Source organism: Caloenas nicobarica, chromosome 2 (assembly GCF_036013445.1).
Source record: "Caloenas nicobarica isolate bCalNic1 chromosome 2, bCalNic1.hap1, whole genome shotgun sequence".
Taxonomy (NCBI): domain Eukaryota; kingdom Metazoa; phylum Chordata; class Aves; order Columbiformes; family Columbidae; genus Caloenas; species Caloenas nicobarica.
The window spans coordinates 45571041-45599019 of record NC_088246.1 but is presented as its reverse complement, the minus strand read 5'-3'; the positions used below and the strand labels follow the sequence as shown (position 1 = coordinate 45599019).

The 27979-nt window shown below is 43.7% G+C and overlaps 2 protein-coding genes across 5 annotated transcripts in view; both read right to left on the bottom strand.

Moving 5' to 3' along the window:
• Nucleotides 1–15542, bottom strand: part of NOD1 (nucleotide binding oligomerization domain containing 1) — a 35736-nt gene extending 20194 nt beyond the window's left edge. For 3 of the 4 annotated variants that reach the window (XR_010605864.1, XM_065630129.1, XM_065630131.1), the window contains exons 1-4: nt 15473–15542; nt 5912–6250; nt 3865–4039; nt 822–2625 (exon numbers count right to left, since the gene is read on the bottom strand). Coding sequence is in view for 3 of the 4 variants with exons in the window: in XM_065630129.1 (XP_065486201.1) it covers nt 822–2625; nt 3865–4039; nt 5912–6127 (2195 nt within the window). In the remaining variant the exon portion in view is untranslated. Of the gene's footprint in view, nt 1–821; nt 2626–3864; nt 4040–5911; nt 6251–6341; nt 6425–15472 lie in introns of those variants that run through there. The other variant, XM_065630130.1, reaches the window with a different exon arrangement.
• Nucleotides 15543–16132: 590 nt separating this feature from the next.
• On the bottom strand, nt 16133–26869 carry GGCT (gamma-glutamylcyclotransferase). The gene is made up of 4 exons (XM_065629114.1): nt 26724–26869; nt 23181–23326; nt 19871–20006; nt 16133–17585 (listed from the first exon to the last, which is right to left on the bottom strand). The coding sequence occupies exons 1-4, from the start codon at nt 26859–26861 to the stop codon at nt 17436–17438; spliced, it is 570 nt and encodes a 189-aa protein (XP_065485186.1). The 5' UTR covers nt 26862–26869; the 3' UTR covers nt 16133–17435.
• Nucleotides 26870–27979: the final 1110 nt, after the last annotated feature.

Genomic DNA, 27979 nt, shown 5'->3' with positions numbered 1-27979 from the left:
GGAAAACAAGGCAGAGCACAGCCAACCAGGAGAAATAAATCCATTTATTCAAAAAAAAAAACCTCATGAGGCTGAAGGAGCTTTAAAAAAAGATATTTGAAGTTCTTGTTTTTCTGCACCTAAGCGTTTGGACAAATAAGATACAGCTACATGGCACAACCTCAAAGGGCTGGAGGTGGAACAACATGGCCTGTGATGTGAGAGGTGGAGTTAGTTCTCCCTGATCACACCAAGCCATGCCCTCCCTCCATATCACCTCAGGGAAACACCACATCTAAAGTCTTCAACTATATCGTTTCATGGAGTACTACATGTTCACTTTTGTTCTGTGGAGGTAAGACATCTTGGCAGGATGTAAAAGCAAGAAATTCAGAGCTTTTGACCAAGGGTTATTGTGAATAGTAGATCCTCTCTTACCCCGTATGACCAAGGGCAGAGATAGGTTCAGGCAATCTTCAGATAATGGAGGAAGCACTTCTGTTTCCCTTCTTTTCCCTTAAGCACTTTCTCCCATAAAAATCCTCTTTTGAGATTTTGAGACTGAGTTAACTAAACCTACAGGTTTAAACGGTCCTGGCTTCTAAGGAGCCAGGAGGAGTCCTTCTAACGACTTTTTATCACCCTTTCCATTTGGGTTTCCAAATTCACAGCTTGTCCCTGCTCCCATGACTGGCTGAACAAAGATTTCAGAAGATCTGAAACTAATTTCTAGCAGCAGTAAGAATCCTCATCTTTCTCCACTTTCAAAATCAATTCCTCCAGCCCAGCAGTACGTGGAACAGACCAAGGATAAGCAAGGACCTGCTTGCTCAAACTCCTACCTGATCACTGCAAGCTTGCTGAAACAAGGTAGCAGCTCTTTTACTCCATAGTCATTTATGTTGTTGTTGTCCAAATCCAGAGCCAGGCGCTTTTGAAAGTGATGCATGACAAAGGAGATAGCACTGCAGTCAGCAGAGCAGGCGTTGCAGTACGTGAGCTTGATGTAGTTGGCGTGCATGCGTTTGGCAGCCAACTTCCCCACTTTCTCGTTCTGAGTCTCGTAAAGGCACCTCAGCATCCAAACAAAGTTGGGCTGGACCTGGAGCTGCTTGTAGTTTGGAAGCCTGGACCGAGTGAGGCCTTTCAGGTGGGATTTCATGCTCTCCCCAAGGTATGTGATGAGAGTCCTTCTCTTCCTCTTAATGACTGCAGGCAAAACTAAATGTCTGAAGAGCTTCTGCTTTGATCTAGAAAGCAGGCCACAAAGAAACAGGTTGGTAAAATGAAAGTGTTCATTATTTCGGAAAGGATCCTTCCCTGCTAGTTGTTTCTTCAACCAAGGAATGTGAAGGCAAGTAGGCTGGGCAGTCTCAGTGGAAGAACATTCATTGAAAAAATGAAGTAATTCCTTGGCACCCACTTTTTCCTCCATCACCAGAAACAAAGCTGTGAAGAAAGACTGAAGGGTTAAGTGCAAGAACTCGTAAGTGGACTGATTGTCACAACCACTGTAACCTTTAACTGTCCTGAGAAAGCCCAATTGCAAATCTTCTTCAGAGATGTTCGCTGATGAGACCTCCTCCTGCTCAAAGACAAAGGAAGAGTTCTCCATTCCTTTGCGTGCCATTTTACCCAAAGCTAGCAGAGTTTCCTTTCTTGATTTGAACATCTCTGCTTGGCTCCTGGTGTTGTTCTTCAGCAAACTTGTTTTCAGAGATCGGTTCAGATGGACTTCAATCATAAGCAAAAATACATCTGTCAATGTAACAGAACAGGCTGGAAGCTCATGGCTGTCAAACATGGAATGGAAGTGTTCATAGCATTTAAAGATAATCCAACAAAATAAAGGCACCGAACACAAACTGCAGAGACTGGGGTTAGCTTCCAACTGGTTCAATACCAGGGTTTGTTGCCCCTCATCTTTGAAAAACATGGCAGTGTACTGCTTCAGGTTATTGCTGGAGAAACCACGGAGCAACACTTTCTTTCTAATGATGTTTCTTTGGATCTCAGTTCCTGTCCTCGCTGTAAGAATTTTCTTGGATCCCTTAAGAAGCTTTCCTCTGAGAAGGCTTACCAGCAGCACCAGGGGGTGGATGGCTTCATGTGGTGAACACATCTCAGGAACACTACCGAGATCAAAGTTGGAATAGATCTCATCGAAGCCATCAAACGTGAAAAGAACTGTATGAGGGAATTGCAAGATGTAATGGAACACCTCTGTGGGGTCCTGGTCTGGGTAGCAATTATATTTGAAGAGCAGGTCTTTCAAACACACGGCTTCATCTTCCTTAAAACAACTAAACATCCTACATCGAAAACGGAAGAAAAACTTGGCCCCTATGTCCAATTCCTTTTTGGCCCAAAGGCTTTGTATCTTTTGCAGCAAGATGGATTTTCCAATTCCTGCATCACCAAACACATAAATAGTCTCTCCGTCTTCATTAATTACCCCAACTGCTTCATCAAAAAGGGCTTCTAATCGACACACTTTGCCTAGGCTGTCATTGGTAAAACTGATCAGCTCCATAATACTGTCAGAGTAGATTTCTTCAAGCAGCATCTCTTCCCTCTGAGCGTACGACATAACAAACTTGGAGTCACGTCCCAGTTCATATCTGAGTTTCTGGCAATACCTGCTAACTAAAAAGACAGTGAACTATTATTAAAAAGACTATTACTAAAAAGCCTATGCATACAATGAACCTGTGCTCTTTGGGAACTGAAAGGGGGTAATAAATTTAAAAAATTATTAACTAAAATTGGTTCTTTGGCAGATTACTTCTATCAATTTGTGCTGCCATCATCACTCTCCTTGGAAATTCAGGTGCTGATGAAAGAGGTAATGTGTGAGCCACCATTTCCTGAAAGCCAGTACTGACACTGCACTGCTTTAAGGGGCTGCTATCTTTCAGCTGAGACTCAAAGCCAAGCCCCTGACCTTTTCTTAAAGACTCTTTTAGTCTCTGCAAAGGCAGAGGTTGGTGGTCACTGATTAGCTTTGGCAACTGTCTTTTCAGTATATTTATAGTCTACCTGCAATTTCTATCAGGTGGGTGGCTATTCTTTCTTAACTTGTTTGGTAACTGTTATTATTCTAAATAGAAGGCATGTATTTTACAAACTGGGTGCCAGGCACCTCAAGAAGATGACCAAAAGAAAAAAAAAAAGAGAGTCTCAGTTATTGTGCAACATTTGCTTGTATTTTTTATTGCAACAGAAACTTTGCTTCAGATGGGGGCAAAGTATTTCTTGTACTTATATAATATGAAAAAACCTCTCAAGAAGAAAACATTTATTTCTACAATACTTTGACTTTTGGTATAACTCATCATTTAGGATCACAGAATGATTCAGGTTGGAAGGCACTTCAGAAGGTGTCTAGTCCAACCTCCTCCTCAGAACAGGGTCGTTTATGAGATCTGATGAGGTTACTCAAGGCTTTATCTAGTTGGATCTTGAAAATGTCCAAGTATGGAGACTGCACAGCCTCTCTGGGCAACCTGCCTCATTGCTTGACTGTCCTCAGCATGAAATACTGGCTATTCTGTTGCCAAAACATCACAGTGTTGCTAATAAATTGTAGAAGAGGCCTAGAAAATACTACAGCTGGCACAAGGTGGTTATGCCATTATGCTACATATCCACAAACACACACAGAAAGAGCTTGACGTTAGCAAACCAGGATGTAATATATCAACCAGACTGTTGTGTTATACAGTCTGCTTTTTAATTATCTGGCTACCACTGCTAGCAGGCACAGCATGTGCACATTTATTTTCCCTGGCTGTGCCTAGACTCTCTTATCCTAACATCACCTGGTTAGAGCTTCCTACACAGCAGAGTAGTTCTAAGGAAAGGCATATAGGTGCATGACCTCACCTGGATCTGTATTTACCACAGGTTTACTACAAATATTCTCTGAAGGCTTGTAACCTATTTCATCCAGCCAAGGCTGAAGTTCGTAGTAAGCATCAGTGACTTTCTGCAGCACAAGAATGAAATATTCCGAGACTTCTTCTCCCTTGCTCTGAACCAAGTCTAGAATTTTGCGAACCTGAAAAAACACCACATGAAAGATCATTGATACACAGCAACTTATCACAGTTACTTACACTTGTAGACTGTTTTAGGATCCTTTTTGGGCTGGATTAGGGCCACAATATAAAAAATGATGCTTCAAAAATGAATTCAAAATCTAGCTCTGAATTTGAACCGCCACAAAACCAACTTTCTCTTTGTATTTGGATGTTGCAAGAAAGTTGGCTCTGCAAGTTAAGGTCTGAAACACCACAGATAAATACTGTTCCTCAACAGGGAACCCAAAGGTTTTCCTTAGCCTGGCTAAACAGTAATTTTAAATCTCATGCTGTCTAAAATTAAAAAAAAAAAAAAAAAAAGGGTGCTTTCTCAGTGCCCTAAATTCACCCTCTGATGTGTAAATATTCCAGTCACATTTAGATTTACCTCAGGATCCAGCCAGATCCAGAGCGGGGTAGGCAGAATCTTTCTTTCTGGATATTAATGCAGATCCAAAAATCTACAACTCTTCCTTTTATCACAGCGACTCAGTTTTGCAGCCTCCCTCTGTACAATAGACTCGTTGCCTGAAACTTTTACTAAAACTAATGGCTACCAGGCAGTGGCTGGAGCAGTTCAAGACTGTTATCTCTAAGGACAAGACAAAATCTGATCTCTCTGCAACCAGTACAGGGCAACCCTAGTACAAAACCCTCTGCAAGACAGAGCAATCATTTAGAGGCCCGTTTTGAATGTTTGGATACTGTTCTTGCTGGAAATGAATGAAGAATTCAGTTCTAAACCAGACAAAGGTTTCTAGAGACTGTGGTCTCTTGTGAGTTTAAAGCAGGGCGAGGTACATACAGCACAGCAAAAACATGGTATTTTTTTGACAATTTGTATGCTCTAAAAAGCAATTTCATGCCTTCCAGAGAAGCTCCCACAGAGTCCAGTTCACTTACTATTGTGGCCTGCTCCCTCTCTCTGCTTAGACTCCTGATGCACGGCCTCCCCCTCAGCTTTGGTACAACAATCATGCACATTATGCTGAACAATAAGAAATGGAGATGAACAGAGAGCATGCATTTATTCTGCTTTGACCCTATGCACAGAGTGAGCACTGTTTTACCATTTCAACTTGCCAGCAAGAATTACTATTTTATGAAAATCTGCACTGTTAGTGAAGTCCAAGGTCCCTGAATTTTTTATGGTTTGCCTGCCTCTAACTGTGACACCATTCTGAAGCTGCATAACCAGCTGGTCAGAGAAACAGATCAGGAGTTTGTTTTAAGTTACAATGCAAAGAGCAACCACATATATGTGATAATTTTCTAGGAAATAATTTTTGCTACTGATGTCCAAAGATAAATCAAAACCACAAATGTGTCAGGATATATCAATTTTCCATACAAACAGTTACAATGTACATAGGTCTTTAAAGAAGGGAAGGTGTGCACATGGACAACGCACAATCATTAACTTCTAAAATAATATTTCATTTCTGTCTCTCCTCCTGTAAAGCAGGATGATCGGTCCCACAGCATCCTGAAGTGGATTTTCCTTGCGATACTCTGCACAAAAAGGAAGGCTTGTGTGTAGCAAGCTGCACACAAACAGCTACTGTGGTCACCTCCTTATCAGAGGAAAAAGCTGCAGCTGGGGGGACAGAACAATAATTATCATCCTTGTCATTCTTACAGCTACCAACGGGCATTACAAGCGGTGCCAGATGTGCTGTAAAGAGATGAGGTGGAGACAACTTGTCCAGAACAAACCAGGTGGGGAAACTATGAAGTAAAAAAGATTAGAAAAGACACTAGATGTAAAATTGCCTGATAAGCCCACAAAACCTAGTGGTAAATTGAAAATAACAAAAAGCTTACACTGGCTAGTGAAATAAAAAGAATACCTTATCTGCTTGAGTTGGAAACTGGACAACAATCTCTGCATCTTCAGTGGAGAAGTAGTCATTCTTAATCAAGTTGTCAATCAAACACTGCGTGTTTCGGATTCTACTGACCAGAAGTTCTCGGTGTACTTTCAGCAAAGCAATGAAGGATGGAGGATTTGCTCCTGGAGCTTTTTCCACAGAAATCTCCAAGTTAGCACAAAGCTGGCCTTCCATAGTTGAGATAGCAAGAACCTGCTCTGCCAAGCCTCATCTTTGACAAACTGTTCATTTGCAGTGAGGAATCAGCTTGGAGTTAACATCAGGTAAACAAGTAATCCGTCCTTCACGTTACTGAGCCTGTAAAAAGTAATTGTATGGAAGAACCTCAATTTAAACCTCATCCTATGCAGATACATCCTTCAATTAGCCATCAAATAATTCTTCTAACCTCTGTGTAATATCATGTCCAACTTTATTAAGAAGTTTCTTCCTCAGGTACATCCATTTATTCATTCAGGTTTTGGAAAAAAATATCTACAGCAGGCAGTTTTCCTTCTGTACCAGTACTTTACTGTAGCTTGCCTCAGACAACACCACTGGCATCTGCTTTATTAATTTCTTGTTCTCAGTGTACAATTTAATATTTCTATTAGCTTTTCATGTTTCAATAGACAAAGAAGGGCATCTGTCCAAACATATCTGGACAAGGAAATAAACAGAATAAAATAACATTTCATAGCAATTGATTTTGTAGGAGGAATTAATTATAGTAACAACTCACTTTGCTTTTTCTTTGTTACAACAACAGATTGTGTATAAAGTGTTGCCAATACGATGACTGTTCCTATAAGCAAGGCCTTGTGAACTCTGAGACAATTTTAGCTAAACTAGAAAAAAGCGTTTAGCTTCAGGGCAGCAGGTTCGAGAGGCAGTAGTGACTGTTTCTGTTAAGAAAGCCAAGAGTAAAATGCTGCTAAGGCTGAAAATGCTGCTGTAGATTTCAGAGCTAATACACCACTTAGGGGCACAGAGCACTTCACAACTCCCAAAGCTATTGGTTCAGACAGCATGCAAAACAGGGAAAATATCATTGCATTGGTTTAATCTTATAAAATTCAGGTGAGTAGCCATAAAAAAGTTAAACATACAGTTTTTCAGAATCTGAGAAATAACAATGTTACAGAAAGGACTGAAATAAGTGGGTGTTAATAGACAAGATCCCATCTCCAGTGATTCACACAAAAAAATCTGGACCTCTCCTTGCACAGGAATTGCACAGAATAACTGAATTCACAGACTCTTTCCCCGTATGATGAACTAGGCCTGGAAGATGGCATCACAATTAATATTAATTACTGGATTTGGCATCCAACCCACCTCCATCTTCATAAAGGGAGGAGATTGCACCCAATACAGCTTGTAATGAAGATACCACTTTAAAGCCTGTGCGAACACCTAGGTTCGAGTGCCTGACCTCAGCCCCTGTACGTACAAGCAGAGACACAACATGATCATTAACCCAGACAGCTGTGGGCTCAGGAAACCCTCTCATTGCTGTAGAGATGTTGTTTGGAAACCGTACTCTTTAGCATGAATGCTCTCTTCTTGTCTAAAAATACATATACTGTGTATGCCCTCGTTCTCTCTACCAGCTCTTGAGAGATCTTTTTCGATGGCTATTTATTCCGACTCTTATTTACAAGGCATAAAACAGTAGGAATCAGGATCAGACTGCTCTCTATTGCATTACTAAAGGGTTTTTTTTGAATTTCAGTTAATATATCACATAGCAGCCATGAAGTTATATTGTAATTACTATTCAACATTAAGTTCATTTAGGTACTATTTATGTATAAAATTTGCACATGTGATTTCCCACACAAAAAGCAGATTTTTTGCAAGATCACAACTAAAACACCTCCCCGTGGACGATGAGAATTTGCATGATCCATGCAAATTACTGTCACCTTCCAGTAACAGGTAAAACGTCGCTTCGGCGGGTCAAGGGATATTTGGAAGAACGTCCTTAGGTTCTTATTGTAGTCATATTAATAAAAACAAAACAACAAGTCTGTAAAGGTACCAGTTCTGCTGTTACAAAATGTGCACAGTTTCCCAAGGTATTTACAGTGTTGGCAAACTTTCCAAATGCTCCCTAGCACTCTGCTACTGGAATAAACTCATTTCTATGGGTTTTCCACACCAGAAGCTGCAGTCTGCATCAGTGTAGCTTCTCCTGCTCGATGCTGGAGGAAGACACAGTTTACACTACTGTATTTTAGCAATATCTGCACTTAAACCACAGGCCAGATGCCCTTAGCTCCTCCGACTTCAGGAGACCAATAGGTCCTAACTTATGGTTGCTGCTGACACAAATAACTGCATTAAGAGCTGAGCCCTCCAAAGGCTGAGACCAGACAAATCCTCAGCACAACCTTCTTGGATCACAGCCGACTCCAAAACTGCAAAACTCTTTCAATCAAAGGGAATGTAACCAAGTGATCTGACTTTCTTACCACATGAGTAAGTGACTGCATCTACTCAGACAAATCAACCTTTCATTACACCATTCACATGACCTACCAGATGAAGTGGCTGATTTCTGAGTCACTCAGCTTCCTAGAAGCCACACTGGCACATCTCTTTGTTCGGGAAAGCTCATTCCATAAATGAACTCTAACATGAACACCAAACAATGTTGAAAACAACATTTACTCTAAAGCTTTTGCAAGAGTCACCTTAAAACACATGCAACAGAAATATTAACTCTTTTATTTCAAGATACTCCATCTACCCAGTGTTCCTTGCTTGCTCTGCTTATTCTGGGACCACATTATCCTAATGCACTTTCTTTCTTCCTACTTTGTGAGAACTGAGGCAAACATCCAGGAAACCATAAAAATGAACCAAAGTGGTGCCACGTGTAAAACCCAAATACAAGTATTTTCTTCCCTCTTTCAGATCCATCTACAAAGAGGAGAAGAAAAGAAAGAATAAATACAGCAAAAGGACAGGAACATGGAAAGATCAGAAGGTCTCAAAGATGCCTGCCCTGCATCTGACTAAGTCCAAGTCAGTACAGAGCCTGGTTGCTACTGGAAGGGGTGTGCACTCCTGTGCTGCAGGAGAGAACACGTTCCCTTTCACACAAGGTGATCTGCAAGAGAACGGAGAAACAAGAAAGCAATCAAAAAGAGAGGCATCAGGGGAGAAAAGGAGAAAGAGCAAAAATGCCAAGCAGGGAAGTCAGAGCTGGTAATATAAATTCTGTACATGATGACCTACTCAGTGATATTTGCAGAAACAATATTAACTTCAAGGCAAAAAAATGCACAACCTCCAGTACTGAAGAAAATAGTAATTTTCATCAGTCTTTTTTAATAAGAAAAAATTGAAATTTCCACCATCCATAGACTAAGAAAATGCCACATCAAATGAGCAGCTGAACACTTTAAACAGTGCTGGAACAGAGACTTCCTGCCACATGTAGTTAACAGCAAGGCAGGTATGTGCATGTTTGTAACAAAGTACATCAGCTATATGAAGAAACTTTAGGTCCTACTCAGACTGAAGTAAACACAAAAATTTTCTATAGTAGCAGTTCTACGTGCAACAGCACCTAAAAGTCCTGATCAGCCTGAGAAACGTGCTTGTTCTCTTAGAGAAACACACTGCCCATAAGATTCTGACATGCACGACTCTGCTTTGCTAGTGTGTTTTTTTGTTTTGTTTGTTTGTTTGTTTTCTGTTGTGGATGCTGTGTTTTTGTTGTTGTTGTACTTTGGTTTTGTTTTTCTTTTGTTTTTTAAACACAAGGCCAAAGCGTTGACAGCATGAAGCGCCCAACCTAATCAGCAAGTCCACCAGCTCTCTTTCTGGAAAGAGTCCCAGCTTCCATAGTGCTTCAACATGAGTATTTTCTGTGAGGGATCGCAAGGTTACAAAGTACTGAGTCTCTTGTTACAAGAATCTCTTAGTTTTGCAATGCTAGGTTACACATCTGGTATGTTTAAAGATAAATGCTTATGCAGCTTATAAATACGTGTTGAAAGCATGTCCTTGCTACAGTGCATATAGTGTTCTTTGCCTTATCTTGGGCACTGCTGATGCTGGATTCAATTCCAGTGCAATTCTTGTGACTGATGTGGCATCAGTCATGGGGATGCTGTTAGAAAAGACTGATATATAAATTAGCGTGTAACACCTCAGTGCACTGACCAAGGTCTAAGAACATCCACTGTTGAGAACTACTCCCTCATTTCTGGAGCTCTTCCATTTCTGAAAGGGCTAATGAATAACACCATTTCTCTGAAGGCCATCTTAATGCTCCTACCATTCTTTGTAAAATACCACCAAGTTACAGTAAAGACAGATCACCTGCTCTAACAGCAACAGCTTGTGAACACATATATTTAGAGAAATGAGCATTATCATTGAGGTTTGTACACAGAAAGGTATGTACACAGGGAGAAAGGGATTTGCAAACTTGATAGAGCAGCTGAAACAGGAAAACACCAAAGGAGGAATGGAGAGAGACAAGAGATATGATACCTGGGCAAAGCAAGAGTCCAGTATGGGGAGACAACAGGAGGGATGCTTATAGGGAAAAGCTTCCTATCTGGGAACAGAACAGACTTTTGCTCCTGAGAGGACAAACGAAAAAACAATGACTTACTCAAGAGGCTGCCAATGATGCTGGAGAGGAAATTCCGTTAGCCATTTTGAGGACAGCAGCTTTGGTCAAGTGAAGAAGACAGAAAACAGACTATCAGGAATTAAAAAGAGCCAGAGAGCAGAGTGGTCACCCATCTGTTGTAAAGGCAGAGAAGAGAGAGAAGATAGGGCCGCGGCCAAATGAAGTGTCAATGGGGATTGAAGTGATGCGAGAAGCAAGTGTGGCAAGAGATGGATATCATATCATAAGGCAGCACAACTGAGAATAACAAAGAGGAAGCACAATGGAGATCGGGCCAGGGATAAGGAGGGAAATGAAAAAGGGAAATGAAATCTGTCATAGCAAGAGGTACGGTAAAAGGATCAGTTCTTACAGCAAGGTTTTGTATAATCCATGCCAATAAACTGCAGTGGCACTGATGGCCTCTGCATGAAGGCACTGGCACTTTTATCTAGCAGTTCTTCTGACTTCCCTCTATTCTCAGCATTGTGCAAGCATATATACATTTATATCTTTCCCAGCCCTGCCCTTCTCACATCCCCTTTTTGCTAAAATCTCCTTGCTTTTCTTATAACAAAACTGCTGGGCCTGTTCAGCTTCCAGTGCTGAAAGTCCTTTGGCAGTGAAGAATATGCTGGTTTATCACTACTAGGTCTTACCAAATGTAAACTCTGTAGATAAAGGGGTTGAAGTATCTTAAAGAATAGCCAAAAAACATTTCCACTTTTGGGTGAACGAGGGAATTCACTCCTCATTGAGCTGGCTGCTCTCAAGGAGACTGGATAGGATGAAGCAGTAAAGGCAACAGAAGGAGCAAATTAATTAGCAACTGTCCCTTAACGCGGCTGACTTAAGACCAAACTAGAATATTTCTAAGAGCTGAAAACTCAGACAATACCACTCCTTCTGTAGTCTTGGCTATTCTGACAAAAACTGTTCCTCTAAACTGCCTGTGAAAAGAAGTCCTATGCCACATACCCAGCTATCAGCTGCCAGTAGCTGGAATATCTTCAGGATTTTCGCAGTCCTTAGCAAGCTCTGGCAGGACAACAGCGAAGTGCCCACATATAAAGCTCAGTGCCAGCCCAGGGTTCATGGAGTCCCTGTTGGCATAGCCTTCTGCCCATGGTATTCAAAATGCAATTAATCTTTGAGAGGTGGCTGTATGAAAATAGGGCCCCATTTCACATGAAAATATGTGTCCTTTGTGTCTCCAAGTCAGATTTGTTTTCCGAGAAAAGCTGCTTTACAGTGCCAGCCACCCCACTGCAGTCATTACAGAAAGAGGACAACCAGAGACTTGGCCATGCTTTTTCATTAATAACGGTAATCTAGACTCAGGCCAGTCTAAACTCAACTTTCTGCTACCCAGTTTCCCCAAAAATAAGACAGGGTATTATATTAATTTTTGCTCCAAAAGATGCTTACTTTTTTACATGTATACCTGCCTCGACGCTACTTAAATTGACTTTTTTTATGAACTGTAACTAGGACTTATTTTTGGAGTAGGGCTTCTATTTCAAGCATCCTCAAATATCCTGAAAAATCATGGCAGGGCTAATTTTCAGGGTAGGTCTTATTGTTGGGGAAACAGGGTATCATCAGGAGAGACTGATTTTCCAAATCTTACTTGATGTGTGCCACAGCAGCCAGTCTTTGACTATAACAAATAAGTAAAACAGAACCTATTTCCACACAGCAGCTCTCACTTTTAAAAGAACTTCAACTATTTTACATAGTTCAAGAACAGTAAAAAATGAGTAGAGACTGGAAGCAAATGGACACATATATTAGACAAAAAGTGTGCAAGTTTTGATGAGAAACGATGCAATATATTCCCAGAGTTACTAAAAAATAGCCTTTTATTTTTATAGCACAAATGGTGCCACTGGTAGAGCTTGTACAGAGTCTCTGTACTAATCTTAAATGATATTTTGTATCTATGAGTTAAAACACACTCATCATACCCCAGTTTGCAATCTGTGTGTAAATACCATCATAGATTCTACCCATGTCAATGAACGCCCTGAGAGTCATACATTAATATCACATTAGAGTAAATCCACTACAACTTATGTGATTTCACATTGCTCTGGGATCAGCATCTTTCAGTGATTTTTCCTCCCTCCTCTCTTTCTCTCCTTTGACTGTAGCACAGGCTTTTGCAGCCATTCCTTTTTGTTTGAAAAGCAACAGATACAAAAGAACACATAAGAAATTATTTCTGCCTCCACCTGGTAAATTAACAATTTTTTGTTTAAAACACACAGGTTTTTCAAGAAATATTCATATCCCTCACAGGTTTTGCTGCTACATTTCCTAACAGCGTGCTTTTAAAGAAACAGAACTTTATTAACAATATTTGGATGAATTAACAAGCCTCTGTCAAAAAGACTTTATGTGGCTTCCTGATAACTCCATTCTGGTGGGCAAAGTTCAATAAATAAGAAGAAACCACTACTAAAAAAAGCAAACAAATTTTCTTCAATCAGAGAAATCTTGAGGATTTTTTTTAAGAGATGGAGGGAAATTATTTGCTGGCATCTCTAAAAAAATGGAACTGCTTTTCATAGAAACATAGAATCACAGAATCATTTAGGTTGGAAGAGACCCTCAATATCATCAAGTCCAACCATAACCTAACTCTAGCATTAAACCATGTCCCTAAGAACATTGTCTAAATGCCTTTTAAACACCTCCAGGGATGGTGACTCCACCACTTCCCTGAGCAGCCTGTTCCAACGCCTGACAACCATTTCCGTGAATAATTTTTTCCTAATATCCAATCTAAACCTCCCCTGGTGCAACTTGAGGCCATTTCCTCTTGTCCTATCACTTGTTACTTGGGAGAAGAGACCAACACCCTCCATGCTACAACCTCCTTTCAGGTAGTTGCAGAGAGCGATAAGGTCTCTCCTCAGCCTCCTTTTCTCCAGGCTGAACAGCCCCAGTTCCCTCAGCCGCTCATCAGACTGGTGCTCCAGACCCTTCACCAGCTTTATTGCCCTCCTCTGCACTCTCTCTAGTATTTCAATGCCCTTCTTATGGTGAGGGGCTCAAAACTGAACATAGTATTTAAGGTGGGGCCTCATCAGTGCCAAGTACAGTGGCACAATCGCTCCTCTAGTCCTGCTGGCCACACTACTCCTGATACAAGCCAGGATGCTCTTGGCCTTTTTGGCCACCTGGGCACACTGCTGGCTCATGTTCAGCTGGCTGTCAATCAACACCCCCAGACCCCTCTCTGCCAGGCAGCTTTCCAGCCACTCTTCCCCGAGCCTGTAGCGCTGCCTGGGGTTGTTGTGACCCAAGTGCAGGACCCGGCACTTGGCCTTGTTAAACCTCATACAATTGGCCTCAGCCCAATGATCCAGCCGGTCCAGATCCCTCTGTATGGCCTTCCTACTCTCCAGCAGATCAACACTCCCACTCAATTTGGTGTCATCTGCAGAATTCCTGAGGGTGTACTTGGTCCCCTTGTCTTAATCATTGATAAAGAGATTAAACAGAACTAGCCCCAATACTGAGCCCTGGGGAACACTACTCGTGACTGGCCGCCAACTGGATTTGTCTCTGTTCACCACAACTCTTTGGGCCCGGCCATCCAGCCAGTTCTTTATCCATCACAGAGTACACCCATCCAGGCCATGAGCTGCCAGCTTCTCCAGGAGAATGCTGAGGGATACAGTGTCAAAGGCCTTACTGAAGTCTAAGTACGCAACATCCACACCCTATTTCCTACTATTATTTACTATTTTCACATTCAAGCTGCACTAAATTCTACAATTAAAGTTGCGATTGATGGAATCGCAGGTTCACAGCTCTCCTCATTCTATCTCCCACGCTTTGTCCCGGCCATTAACAGCAAACCTAATTAGCCACAGCCACTCCACCTGCCCAACACCACCGCTCGCTTGTGCCTGCGCGTCCACCCGCCCAGCAACGCGGGCTCCTAAGTTCCGAGGTGAGGCTGAGTTAACCGCAGATGCCAGCAGCACAGGGGTGGGAATTAAGACCACCCTCCCGCCACGCCACGGCCTCCCCACAGCCACGGGCCACCACCCCTGCCCAAAACGCCCCCGCCTCTCCAGCCTCTTTCCTATTAAATGAGCAAAGCACCCGGGCCAAAACGACTCCCACGTTGAGTCAGCGCACGGATACGGATCTTCAGTCAGGTGTAGGGCAAATTAATGGCCTTTTTTTTTTTTTTTTTTTTTTTTTTACTGTTTTACCCGTCGCTGGCGGGAAAGGCGAGGCGGGCGATGCTTCCAGCCGGCGCCCCCCGCCCGGCTGCGGGGCGCTCCCTCCCGCTTCCCCCGGGCCCTCGCTGCCCTTCCCCTGCGGCCTTCAAGCAGAATTAAATCACCGGCCAGCAGCTATAAAAAAGTATTTATTCCCGTGTATTTGTCGGAAGGCGCCGTTTCGCTCGCCGGGTCGCTGCGGGGGCAGCGCTGCCTGCCGCGCTCCTCGCCCCCTGCCACTCGGCAACCTCCTCCCCGGAGGCTGGAGCGGGGGGTCCCTGCTGAAGAAACACGAAAAAAAAAAAAAAAAAAGTCCCAACATTTTCAATTCGGGAGCGCGAGAGGTTCGCCAAGAGGCGGACGCCGCGGGGAGCCGCCAGGGCGAAGCTCTTTCCCTTTCCACCTCGCAGCCCTTCACGCCGTAAGGGAGAAACTTTGGTTTACAAAATGCTGAATACTTTGATTTGCACCCTCCGGCACTCTCCCGGGGTTGGGCAGCCGCCAACCCCACGGTCCCCTCCCGCCTGCGCCGAGCGCCCCGTCCCGCCACCCGCCCCTCACGGCATGGCGGCCGCTCCTCCCGCACAGCCGGCGGGAGCGGCCAACGGAGCGGGCGGCGGCCCCGCGACCCTCCTCCGCCCCCGGCCCTTCCTCCCCACTCACCGCAGCGGCCAAGGGAAGGGGGCGATGGGAGGAGCGGGGCGGCGGCCGGCCCACGCGTGCTTCCCTCCTGCCCGCCGGAAAGGAGCTCCCGCCCCGCGCTGGGTTTCTCCCGCCCCACACACGGTGGCTCCCGCCCCGGCTCCTCCCCACGCAGGCATGGCCGAAGGGCTCTTCTCCCTCACGAACACCACCTTTCGCTCCCCACACCGGCATGGCGGAAGGCCTCCTCCTCCGAGAGAGCTGCCGGGGGTCCCGCCTTGGGACAGGAGGCCTTCCCTCGGCCCTCAGGAGCTCCCACCATTTTCCTCAACAGGAGGCATCAAGAACCTTCTGCCAGTTCTCCCCAAGGGGCAGAGGGGATATCCATCAGAATATTATTTTCTGTTTTCTTCTCAAAAGAGTAAAATAACCCACTTAAAAGTCCGAGAGCCTAAAGGAGCATGGGAAGGGTAAAGCAAAAGAAGCAGTGCTGACATTGAGGAGTGTGTTCATGCATGAAGTTTCGCCCTCCGTACTGGAATTATACCATTAAAAATGCAAATAGCCCATGGAAGTTTCAGTTAACGTTTCCACATCACCAGCTCTTGCTGACATAAGCACCACACATATTCTTGAAGCATGCCTTGAACAGACCAGGGAGATGTTTGGTAATTGCAGTTTTATTCACTCAGACCAGACAGTGCTAATACAGAAAGTACCATGTTTTACTGGGGTCACCGTGCCCAGCTCTAGAAATCAGCATATGACATCAGGACAGCACCTATACATCCGTGGCAGCAGTTTACAGAAAAATTTTGTGCAGAGAAGACATGATAAGTCTGTTACTTTGTCATCGTTTATCTAAGTAGTCACGCAGTGATGCTGATTATATCTTGCACCCCTCTGTACATCAAAACAAAAACATAACACTGTACAGAAGACAAAATTCAGTGGTTTGAAATCTTCCAGATTGTAAATTTTTCCTTGTCCCCCACAGACCAACTACAGGGATTGTCAAGTACCATGAAGATAAGTACTCTAAACCTTACAAGAGCTTCCAGTTTTGCAGGAGATTGTGAAGCTGTGGAAAAAAGAGAGGCTAAGTATGTTCATCTGGGGTTTGACAAACAAAACCATGAAACAAATGCACTAGGACTCACAGGAGACTTCCTGATTTCACTGGACACAAGACTGAGGCCTAGATAAGCAACAAGCTAGTAAAAAAGGTCATTTCAAAATACATTGGAATTATCCAGCTAAAATGAATTCTTTAAAATCTGTTGGTTGTACCTAACCAGATGACTTATGATGATTACTAGACATAGATAGGAGGAGTCCATTATGCTTTGAATGAGATCCTTTGCTGAATGTTGTCTTCATGCCTGGGTTGCCTTTTGGACTAAATAACATGGAGATAGTTAAAAAACATATTTCTTATCTTTCTTGGATAACTATATAAACAGAAACAAGAACACCATAGCTTCAGATAGGTTGGGCCTCAAACCATTAAGAGAAGCAGCAGAGGGAAAAAGTTTAGTTTTGGTTTAGAGTTTTGAGTCTACTTTGCATCTAACAAATCTTTGAAATTCTTGATAATTGTGTATACCACATTATAAGAACAAAGGGCCTGATCCTGCAGCCCTTATTCCTCAGAAGGCAACAGATGCCAATACTCATTAAGATGGCTTTTTTCTTTTAAAAAGGTCAGTAAACAGGACATGAAGCACGAATTTTCATGCAGCACTGCATGACAATTACAGAAAGATAATTTCTAAATCTGCAAAAACTTCAGCAGGTACTTAAGCTATACATACAAAGCAAAGAAATTACCAATGTCAGTGTGCCTTCAGAGTGCAAATTATGTCTAATGGTTTACTGTACATGCACAGCAAACTCATCTTTTCTTGATAAATAAACTGCTGATCAGCACAGTGAGGAGAGGTATCTAAATCAAGGTGAATGGCCAAGCAAGTGCAGAGGGATTCTATGAAGAATTTATTTTCTTTGCTTTAATAGCAGCTTCAATCTCTTCCATGATTGGCACTGGCCCTGCATAGTTATTCGTTTCAATAGCTTCTAATTTCTTCTGATAGTCAGCTGGCAAGCCATTCTGTTTTGCACCCATGCAGATAACCTATAATCAAAAGGGGGAGGGAAAAAAAAAAAAAGTCTTCAATAATAGTATTAGGAAGGACAGACCCCTCCAACCATTTACACGTGTAGGAAGAACCACTTAAGGTAACAAAAACATTCATCCCAAATAATGCTATTTGTGCCTAAAGTCAGCAAAAAGCTTCTGGAAGACCACTGAAGACCTTAATAGTGTCAACAAAATTCCTCTGAAAAGGCTTGTAACTGCTAAGGCATACCCCTAAGATCCTGATATGTTACTAATGTGCACAAGACTGTACAATTACGCTGTTATTCAGTTATTCCATTCTTTCTTCCAGCAATGATGAAAACTTTTTATGCCTTCACCCAGCCTTAGTATCACATCTGAGTGAGAAGCAGCGTATATTATTGAAGTTATTTTTAAAACTAAGCTGTTCGAATCCAAGGCACAACAGTGAGTACCTAGACAGGTTATAGGAGTAACAGTAACAGATACTTAGCTTAGTGAAAAAGCAGAGATTCCTTACAGTTTGTTACTGCAGCTTTCCTTCTACATACAAAATAAACTTTTGCGCATAAACGTATTTGCGCAAGAAAAAAAAAGTGCCATTGAGGGGAAAGGAGACACCAGCAAGCTCCCATATCGAAATGAATAGATAAATATGCAGATTTTAAAAGCTGACAATATTGTAAATATTCTTTTATGCATTCAACAGCCAGGAAATTCAAGGATGAAGTGTCTAGAAAGGATGAACTTTGCCACAAAAAGTACACAACAGTAGATGGATGTAGATCGCTGTATGCTGATGCAGTCACCTGTACTAAATTTTCACCCCTCCTGCCTGGTTAACTTGACGAAATAAAAGCTGGGCACAGGGGTGAAGAAGAGAACTAAAAGCTGACCCTGACAACAGCAGGAGGGAACATCCAGCTAGATAAAGCTGCCAATATCAGAGGTCTGCTGTTACAGCACAGTAGTGAGAGCTGACACACAGCAGCAGACTATGTATTAACTCCCTGAAAAGCCATGAAAGATTTGTCCTGACAGGATGTGGGTTGGCAGGGAGGAGGTTTGTGAAGCAGCAGAGCCTGCTTTCTAAGCAAGCTTTGTTTTCAGAAGTCCTGCAGCAGCTGGCCTTAGCTGTCCCCCTGGAAGCTGAGTCATAGGAACGAGTCCCTCAGGTAAGAGAAGGTGGCACGCTTGGGATTTAACAAGATCAAGCCCTGTTCCTTTGCTTTTGGCTGAAAAAGTCAACATGTTACAGTGATGTCTATCTGCAATTGCTAATAGCTGCACAATTCCAGACATGCAGTCATGCTGCCCGAGGCTGGGACCTGCATCGGATCTCACAAGCTAAGCAGGTCAGGCCTGCTGCGTGACTGGATCATGTGTCTCTATAGAGTCAGCGTGCTGCAGAAGGGTGTTGAAACACTTCTGCGTCGCCAGCCTTCAAGTGGGAACCCTGCAGCGCTCTGCAATGTTGCGGGAAGTCCTGTGATACACTGATGATGCATCTGGTGCTAGAATGTCCTGAGTTGGAAGGGACCCACAAGGATCATCGAGTCCAACTCCTGCCCTGCATGTGACAACCCCACAGTTCACACCATGTGTCTGAGGGCCTTGTCCAGTCTCTTCTTGAACACTGTCAGGCTTGGGGCCGTGACACCTCCCTGAGGAGCCTGTTCCAGTGCTCCACCACCCTCTGGGTGAAGAACCTTTTCCTGATGTCCAACCTAAACCTCCCCTGGCACATCTTCCTGACATTCCCTCGGGTTCTGTCATTGGTCACCAGAGAGAAGAGATTGGCACCTGCCCCTCCTCTTCCTGATAAAAGGAGGCAGTTGGACTCTTGTATTATATGATGGTAAGATACTTCATAAGACAATAGGGATAATCTGTGTCCTTGAGATTACAAGCCAGGTGCTGTATTCTCCCCCCCGAAGCTTCCCTCTGTCCTTTTAGTGGAGCACATTACTTTTTCAAACAGAGAATTGCTGCATCTATGTAAAGAACATCCTTCAGAAATCCTTGCATCAGTCATAACTAATTTACGAGTTAAACAGAGGCTTCATGTAAGGCATAACTAAGCCAAAAAATGAAACTGATTTAGTAGGCCTTTAAGAGCTGGCAATCTTATGCGAGCATCATTACACTATTACATTGCACAAGGGTTAAGTTATACCTTTACATTAGAGCTTCTCATGCCTTCCATCCACTGTAAATAAAGTACCTTTAAAATATAACAGAACTACTGCATTATATACTTCTATTCATTCTCTCAAAAATTACAGTGATGCAACACGTACCTTTTTATACTGAGGAGAAGGGGGACCACAGACATAGTCCTTCATCTGGTAGCTTCGACAGGTCAGTACCTTTCCTGCTTCAGTGTGGACATTAACTTCTATTGGGACATAAATGCCACCTTCAACTCCCTCTTGCCTGTAAAGGACATATATTTCTTTCATGCCAAATAACTGATGCATCTTTCAAGCAAACTGTGCAATTACACATATGCATTTATTATAACAGAATTCAACACACGACACTGGTCTATGCAGTTAACAGTCTTAAAGAAAAATAAAGCAAAACATATTCCTGCCCTTTTTGTGCAAACTTGTTTCATATCAAAAAGTAAGTTTCTAAAGAAGCAGCAGCATTCACTTCTATCATTTCAGCTCTGTAAGATAGGTGACTAGCAGTTAACTTGCAAAGTTAGAGAATACTCCTTGTGAATTAATTGTTGTGCAAGTCTGGTAATCTGCAAGAGGAACATAACCAAGATTATCAGAATTAATGACCCAGGCACATATTCATTACCTTCCTCTCAGATAATGAACAATTGCAAAGTTTTATCTCACCCATTGTGTTACATTTGAATAAGGGGAAACTCGCACAACTCTTCCAGGGCACATTCCAATGAATAATCCAAGACAACCTTTCATTTGCACAAGACATGTACAGCAACAATAAGCTAGATCAGGGCAAAACCCTTTTTGTTATTTTTTTTTTAATTAGCACAATCATGCTGTCTTAGGAAAACAAAAACAAACTCAAAACCAAGGCTACTTATTGTATTTGACCATTAGCATTTAGCCACCAATTAAAGTCTGAGGAAATAGTAAGAAGTAAACAAAAAGTTTAAGCAACACAAGACAGACTTTATAGCACAATTAACTTTAGATACGAGTCACAACATGGGTTTTAATGCTGCTTGTCAGAACATAGTTTTGACAATATATCTTTCTTTCAAAGACTTACTACCATTTCAAGTTATTTAATGTACAAAACACAGGCCGTGTTAGGTGAGTAACTAGGTTAAGTGCAAATATAGACTGGAAGCTAACTGCAGATTCAAGGCCAACAAACTGCAAAATAAGTCACACAGGTGTGTAACAGCAAGAAAAATGTTCCAGTTAAATAACATCCATTGCTAGGATATATGAGGAAAAGTCATGATTTAGACTGTAACTTAGAGATTTGTGAGGTACAGAGGACAAAAAAAAAATAATCTGACCATGAGACAGCACCAAAAATGCATGTGAAGCCAAAAAGTACAGCCATCTAAGCAAAAAATTCCCCTCCCATATTTGTTTTCTATAATTATGTTGTTTTACTTGTATTTCAACTAATTACATGCAGCATCAATTACATGTTCCTTCCTCTCCTTCTGGATAACAAAGCACAGACTTCTTTATCCAGATTGGGAGAAAAAAAGGCAGCGGGGAAGGGCAAGCAGTAATTTTTTTTTTTTTTCTTGATACCTGGAAATTCCAAGAAATAACTTGGTTGAGAACTTACAAATATATGTGCTTCTGCACAGCTAAAGAATCCCAAGTTCTTCAGCAGGAACACATGCAAGCTCTTTTGGGTTGGTTAGGAGCAATCCTTAGAAGAACATTTTCGACTATTATTATAAAAGCCAAAACCACATCCTGTTTCCTTCCATTTCCAGTCCACCTTCATGGCATCAATGAGGCAGCTGGGAAAAAAGCAATCTTTAATGCTAGTGACTGTGCTGCTGGTTTTGGTGATGGTACAGCACTTAAGGCTCTAGCATCTCAGCCAGCACTGAAGTTTATCCCCTATCAAACAAATGCCAGGGATCCGCAATTCTATAGTACATAAACAACACTTTTAGAAGTCAAAATACAAAATGCTGTCCCCATAGCAGGGGGCGAAACATTACTATCAAAGCTACCAGATAGGACTTTTATGTTTCTGCGGTTTACACTTTAGGGAAGAATGGTAAATCAGGAGATTTCAGTAAAGGTCAGCAGAAAAGGCACCAAGAGGTAAGTCCTAGTGTAAGCAACAGAGGAGGTAAAGCAGGGACGTGTGAAGCTCTCCCCAGCCAGAGGCATACCAGCTAGATGCCCTCCTGCTGCGACTAACATTCCCAACCAGGACATGAGAGTGCTGAGCGTGCCCATTCCCACGATGTACTAAAAGAACTTGGGCAACCGTTTGTTGTATTTCAGGTTCACTGTAGGCAACGAAAAGCAAGTTGGAACTTCAAGTTTCATGGCCAAGGTTATAAGGACATGTCTACACAGCACGGTGCAGCCATAACCAAGATTGCAACAGTACCAGAGGCAGAAGAACTGTATTAATGTAATGCTTTCAATGGGTTTAATATGCCCTGCTTCCTTAGCCTCACTAGCCCAGATTTCTACTGGAATTAATTGACAGTGATGAACTGCCCTGAACAAAGGATCCTTGTGTACCAGAAGCACCACGCTGCGCAGGCACAACCCAAAAGCTGCAATAAACACATGCCACCAGCCAAAATTGTGGAGATTAAGTTCTAAGTCCTGCCTTAGACCCTAGAAGAAGTTATGCTACTCCTTGATTTGTCTACCCAGGTGGTCCTCCAGACTTCAGCCTGGGAATGACTTGCTCAGGTTGTCTAAAACTTGTCTTAATTATCAAGCACAGGCAGAACATTTTCCATCATGCATTGTAGTGGTGCAGGCAGCCTCTCCCATTCAAAGGGGAAAAAAAAAAAAAAAAAAAGACAACACTCCAGCTCCCTGCCTGGATCTACCTGAAGTTCACAGAAGATTGAATCCTTGCAAGAGAAGACATACAAAACAACCTCTTTAAAAGGTCCCTTTGCCTATATTAAAGACCACCTTCACTTCTGCAAAGTCTTGTCCTCGATCCCTTCCTTTTCCACTACAACTGGAGTCTACAGATATATAAAGACATAAATTGATGTCAGTGCCAAAGGACACTCTCCCTAAAGCAACGAAAAAAGTGTCACAGGACAGAGTTCAGAGTAATTTAAGGGACAGGACATTTTGAGGACAAAAAAACAAACAAACAAACAAAAAAAAAAGAGCCTGACCAATATATCAGCTCCAAATCAAGGTCCACACCTTATTAAAATACCCTTAAGCAGCTTTAGCTTGAAAATAAAGTCATTTGTTTTCAAAATCACAAATGTGTTAGAAGTCAATACATGTACTGTGAAGCGAAATCCACACATTAAAATTCAAAGCATCTTCTTGATTTCATCACCAAAGCTTCCACACAGCTCTTTACCGAAAGATAACTGCTACTTTTCAATTGTTCCCTAATATAGTAGAAGACAGCAAAAGTTAAGTCACCTACTTATCCAGTGAACTTAAATTGCTAGCATTCATTTTCCACACTATTCCCCATACTTCGTCTCCAGGGCTCTGAACAATGGTAGCTGCACCTCCATGCCAGACAGAACTTGTCCTGCCTTGATGATGGCCAAACTCGAGCTTAAAATCCTGCAAATGAAACCAAGGCAGAGAATCAGTTTTCAGTTCAGATAAAGGGCCGTTGGCTATTCTTGACATGAAAAGGGCAGCTAAAGGAGAGGCTACAAGTAGTCAGCTGGACCCACAGAAGGAACGGACAGGCAGGAACTGATCCAGGTCCCACGTCACAGGGGCTAAAGTCAGCCTCTTCCACCTCGCCATGAGAAACGACAGCCCTGGGACAAAGGGAAGAGAAATCTGACAGAGAGCATGACCGATAAAAGTCTTGGTTTGCAGAGACCTGGATTAACATCCAAACCCCTTAGTAGCCTGGCCTAAACATTAGCTAACAATTTCTAGCGATGAGAAGAAAGCAGAGGTAGCCCTTTCTCAAGAGTAGCACACATACTCAGTTGTGCAGTAAATACAGTAGTGCTGAAGAAACGTCAGCTTTTGTCCAAGTTGGCAGTGATGGAATCACTGATGGGCTTCTCATTAGGCCTACCTGGTACCAGTTCCTTTGCAGCTTTTGGTGCCGTTATAAGACTCAAATGCTACCAGGAAAATAGTTAGGGGTAAAGAAGCCTATAAGATAGTGAGCGTTGGGTCTTGTCCTCATGCACTAATACAACTGCCCAATTATAAAGCACCATCCTGTGTATTTTCAAGTGTTTTATGCCATCTCATCACTCAACTGGCACATTCTTGAGTATTTTTAAGCCAAGGCGTATGCCTCCCTGAGTGAGCTTAGTCAGGTTTTTTCAAGGTAAAACATCACTTGTAAGGAAGAGAGATACTTGATTTCTAAAATAATATTACTATATAGGCAAAAGAGAATAACAGGTTCTTGCATTTTCCCAGTGTGATTTCCCATCTGACTCCATACACTCAGTTTCCACTCCGACTTGTTAGCCAATTTGTGGATACTTCCCTTGCAGTAGAGAAGGGAAAGAAAAAAAAAAAACACAAACAAGAAACCAACACAAAACCAACTTTAAGGAAGGCTACCTGTTTAACCGCAAGAACAAAATCTGGCAAAGGCAAACAGAATTTAAAACAACAACAAAAATAAACCCCAAACCTATACAACCCCACAGCTTTGCTAATTTCTCATGGTCACCCTCTTCAAGCTATAATTTTAATTTGGTATATATGTGTGTACATATTAATATTCACTTTCTGAGACACATTACCTTCTTGTAATTTGTCCTAACAGATATGGGGAACAGGCTACTAAAGGTGAGTAGTTGGAGTCTTACAGACAGACGAACAGCACTGATCAGAACACTTATCTAATTTTTTTGTGAGTGTAAGCAATAATCAGCAGCCTGGCAAAGCCATACTGTTTACTCCATCATAGAATCATCTTCCTTCCTCATAAAATGTCCTTTATTAAACTTCACTAGAAAAAAAAATTTTACTTAGACATACTAGTCATCAACCATTCCACAACCTGCTGCACAACGGCTTTGCAATGTTCAGGTCACTGGATTACTGCATGAGAACTATGGACTAGACCCTGCAGACAGTCAAGCCTAAGTAGTTTGCAGACAAGTAAATATTCCAGTCGAGTCACAGACTGAAGTTATAGATGTAGACATGTGCTTGCAGGGCAGCTCCAAGGAAATAATCCTGTAGAGCCAAGTGTGTTCACAGCAATCTAGTGAAAAAAACCAAACAAACAACAAACCAAAAACCAACAAAACAACAACCAATTTTTATTTTATTCCTCCACTTATATTTTCTTGGACCTGACCTGCACTGAATACCTATGAGGAGGTGTATAAAACCATCAGGTACCACCCAAGAATGGCAACAGCGACTGCACAGAAACAGCACAGTTAGCTCCAGTTCTGGAAGCAGGAACCCTCTGTTAGGCCACGCGGGCAACTGCAGGCGGCACAGCAGGGAGGAGGGAACAAACATGCTAGATACGGTCTTGGATCAAGAGCGTGGTCTTTGGCCCTTCTTCTAAGTAGCAGTGTAGTACACTTTCTGTGATTGCTACACATCCCATTTCTTACAGCTTTTGATTGAAGATTAACAGAGCTTTAAAAAATAAAAAGAGAAAAGGGAATTTAATATTCTAGTTTAGCATGTAAAGTACTCTGTTTACAGCCTATTTTTCCTTTTTTTTTTTTAAGCACACATGGTACTACCACAGAGCAGTCCACAGAAACCAGCTCCAACCTCAGTGTGCTTCCTCACTCCCAAGGATCAGTGATGTCCCAGCTTGAAGCAAGGGAGCGAAGCCACCCGGCGTTAGCAGGGAGCACAGCAGTCGGTCGAAGGCCAGATAGAAAAGCTGGCGCCTGACTGACAGCTCTTCAACAGCCAACCTGCGGCGTGGCAAACAACGCTTACTGCCTAACCTGAAAAATCTACCTGAAACCCAAAAGGGGGGGCCGATGCAGAAGGCTCTCTTTTACTCAAAGGTAAGTATGCAACACTACTGCCCTTCTCCTCACCTCTGAAGTCTGATCCTGCAAGGTGCTGGGCTCTCAGCAGGCCCAGCTCCTCAGCGGCATCTGTAAGCGCCTCACACTTCACATGAGGAGGCCTCAGTTGCCAGGTTGATGGTCCCAAGAGACACCAACCACCTGACTACAGGGAGTTTATTAATTACAAGGTTTTGGAACTCCCTCATATGCTCTAATGTAGATCGTTTCCTGCCAGTTACCCCAAGAGAACCTTCAAGTCATCCTTAAGTGGTATCAATCAATGCTCTGCTCCTCCAAGGATCCTTCCAGTTGCACAGATGTGCATGTCAACAGCTTGACAACCACGAGCTCGTATTTCCAAGCCTACATCAAAGCCAATTTGACATACGAACATTTAAGAACCCCAGGCGTGGGCGCAGGAAGGTGCCCGCTGCAGTTGTGCGGCACGGGGTGAAAGCTTCCGTCCCGCCTGACACATGGTGTGGGGAGGGCTTCTCACTTGTAACCACTGTTGCAGAGGGGAAGGAGGAATTTAGATTTTTTTTTTTTTTTTTTTTTTTACATGAAGCATCATCCTTTCAAAACTGCCAGAAACTTTGTCCTATAAACCCAACTAAGCACCTGCTACTTAGACTTTCAGGTTCACAACTCTTCACACGTCTCAACTTGCAGGCTTACAGACTTGGTTAAACCCAGTACGATAAACCCCGCAGAGGCGGGACTAATATAACTCGTTTGGGGTTTTTTTGGCTGAGGGCAGCGCAGACAGCAGGCCCCGACTGTCCCCACGCCGCGGCGCCGAGGATGATGGGGACCCCCCCTGCCCCAACCGCGCCACGGCCGCCCCGCTACCGGTAGGAGGGACCGGCCAGCGGGCCTGGGGCAGCAGAGCCAGGCGCACACACGGCTCCACCGGGACAAGCGGACTCCCACGGGCTGCCCCCTCCCGCCCGCGGCACCGCCGCCCCGGGCTCCCCCGCACGCACCTGCAGGCGCGCCACGGCGCAGAGCGCCGCCGAGGGGCTGCTCAGCAGCAGCCGCTCCCGCAGCAGGTTGCTGCCGTACGCGTAGTACAGGAAGCAGCCGCCGCCATCCCCCGCCTCCGTCCCGCCGCCCGGCTCCATCGGCCCCGCCGCGCCGCCGCTTTAACGCGCCCCTCCCGCCGGCGGCCGCCTGGGCGGGGCCTCCGAGCGGAGCCGCTCGCCATTGGCGGGTCGCCTGAGCGCCACGCCCCCCCTCCCGCTACTTCCGCCGCTCCGCGAGCACGAACGTCTACCGGCGCTATGACGTGGCAGCGGTGGAAGTGCTTTCGGCATTGCGTCACGCGGGGTCGTGACGTAAGCAAGGTGCGTTCGTCGGGAGCGGGAGCCGGACGCCCTTTCCGCCAACGCGGGGAGAGTCAGGGACCCCCGCTAAATTAATAATAATGTAATCATTATAAATGAATAATAATGCAATGCATTTTGCTTGCGAATATCATGGCTGCCTCTGAGAGGAATGTAAACAGTCGTGAATTTTAGATTAGTAAAAGGATTTTAGAGCAGTAAGACAGTTCAGCCTCTCCCAGCCGGGAGCGCTCAGAGCAAACCAGGCACACGCAGGAGTAAAAGGTGAGAAGGCGCAGGTTTGCGGGCAGGCGGAACCGCAGACCCGGGCGCACAGGCAGTTCCTCTCCTTCCCTGGCATGAGCGATGCTCAAATGAGACAGGAGGAGCCTTGTCACTGGCTGCCCCTAAGCACAGAATCGCAGAACAGTTTGGGCTGGAAGGGACCTTCAAAGCTCGTCTAGTCCAACCCCCCTGCCACGAGCTGGGACATCTGCAACTAGATCAGGTTGCTCAGAGCCCCGTCCAGCCTGGCCTGGAATGTCTCCAGGGATGGGGCATCTACCACCTCTCTGGGCAACCTGGGACAGTGTTTCACCACCCTCATGTAAAACATTTCTTTGTGTCCAGCCTGAATCTCCCCTCCTTTAGTTTAAAACCGTTACCCCTTGTCCTATTGCAACAGGCCATGCTAAAAAGTCTGTCCCCATCTTTCTTACAGGCCCCTTTTAAGTACTGAAAGGCTGCAATAAGGTCTCCCTAGAGCCTTCTCTTCTCCAGGCTGAACAACCCCAACTCTCTCAGCCTGTCCTCACAGCAGAGCTGTTCCATTCCTCTGATCATTGTTGTGGCCTCCTCTGGCCCCTCTCCAACAGGTCCATGTCTTTCCTGCACTGAGGGCTCCAGAGCTGGACGCA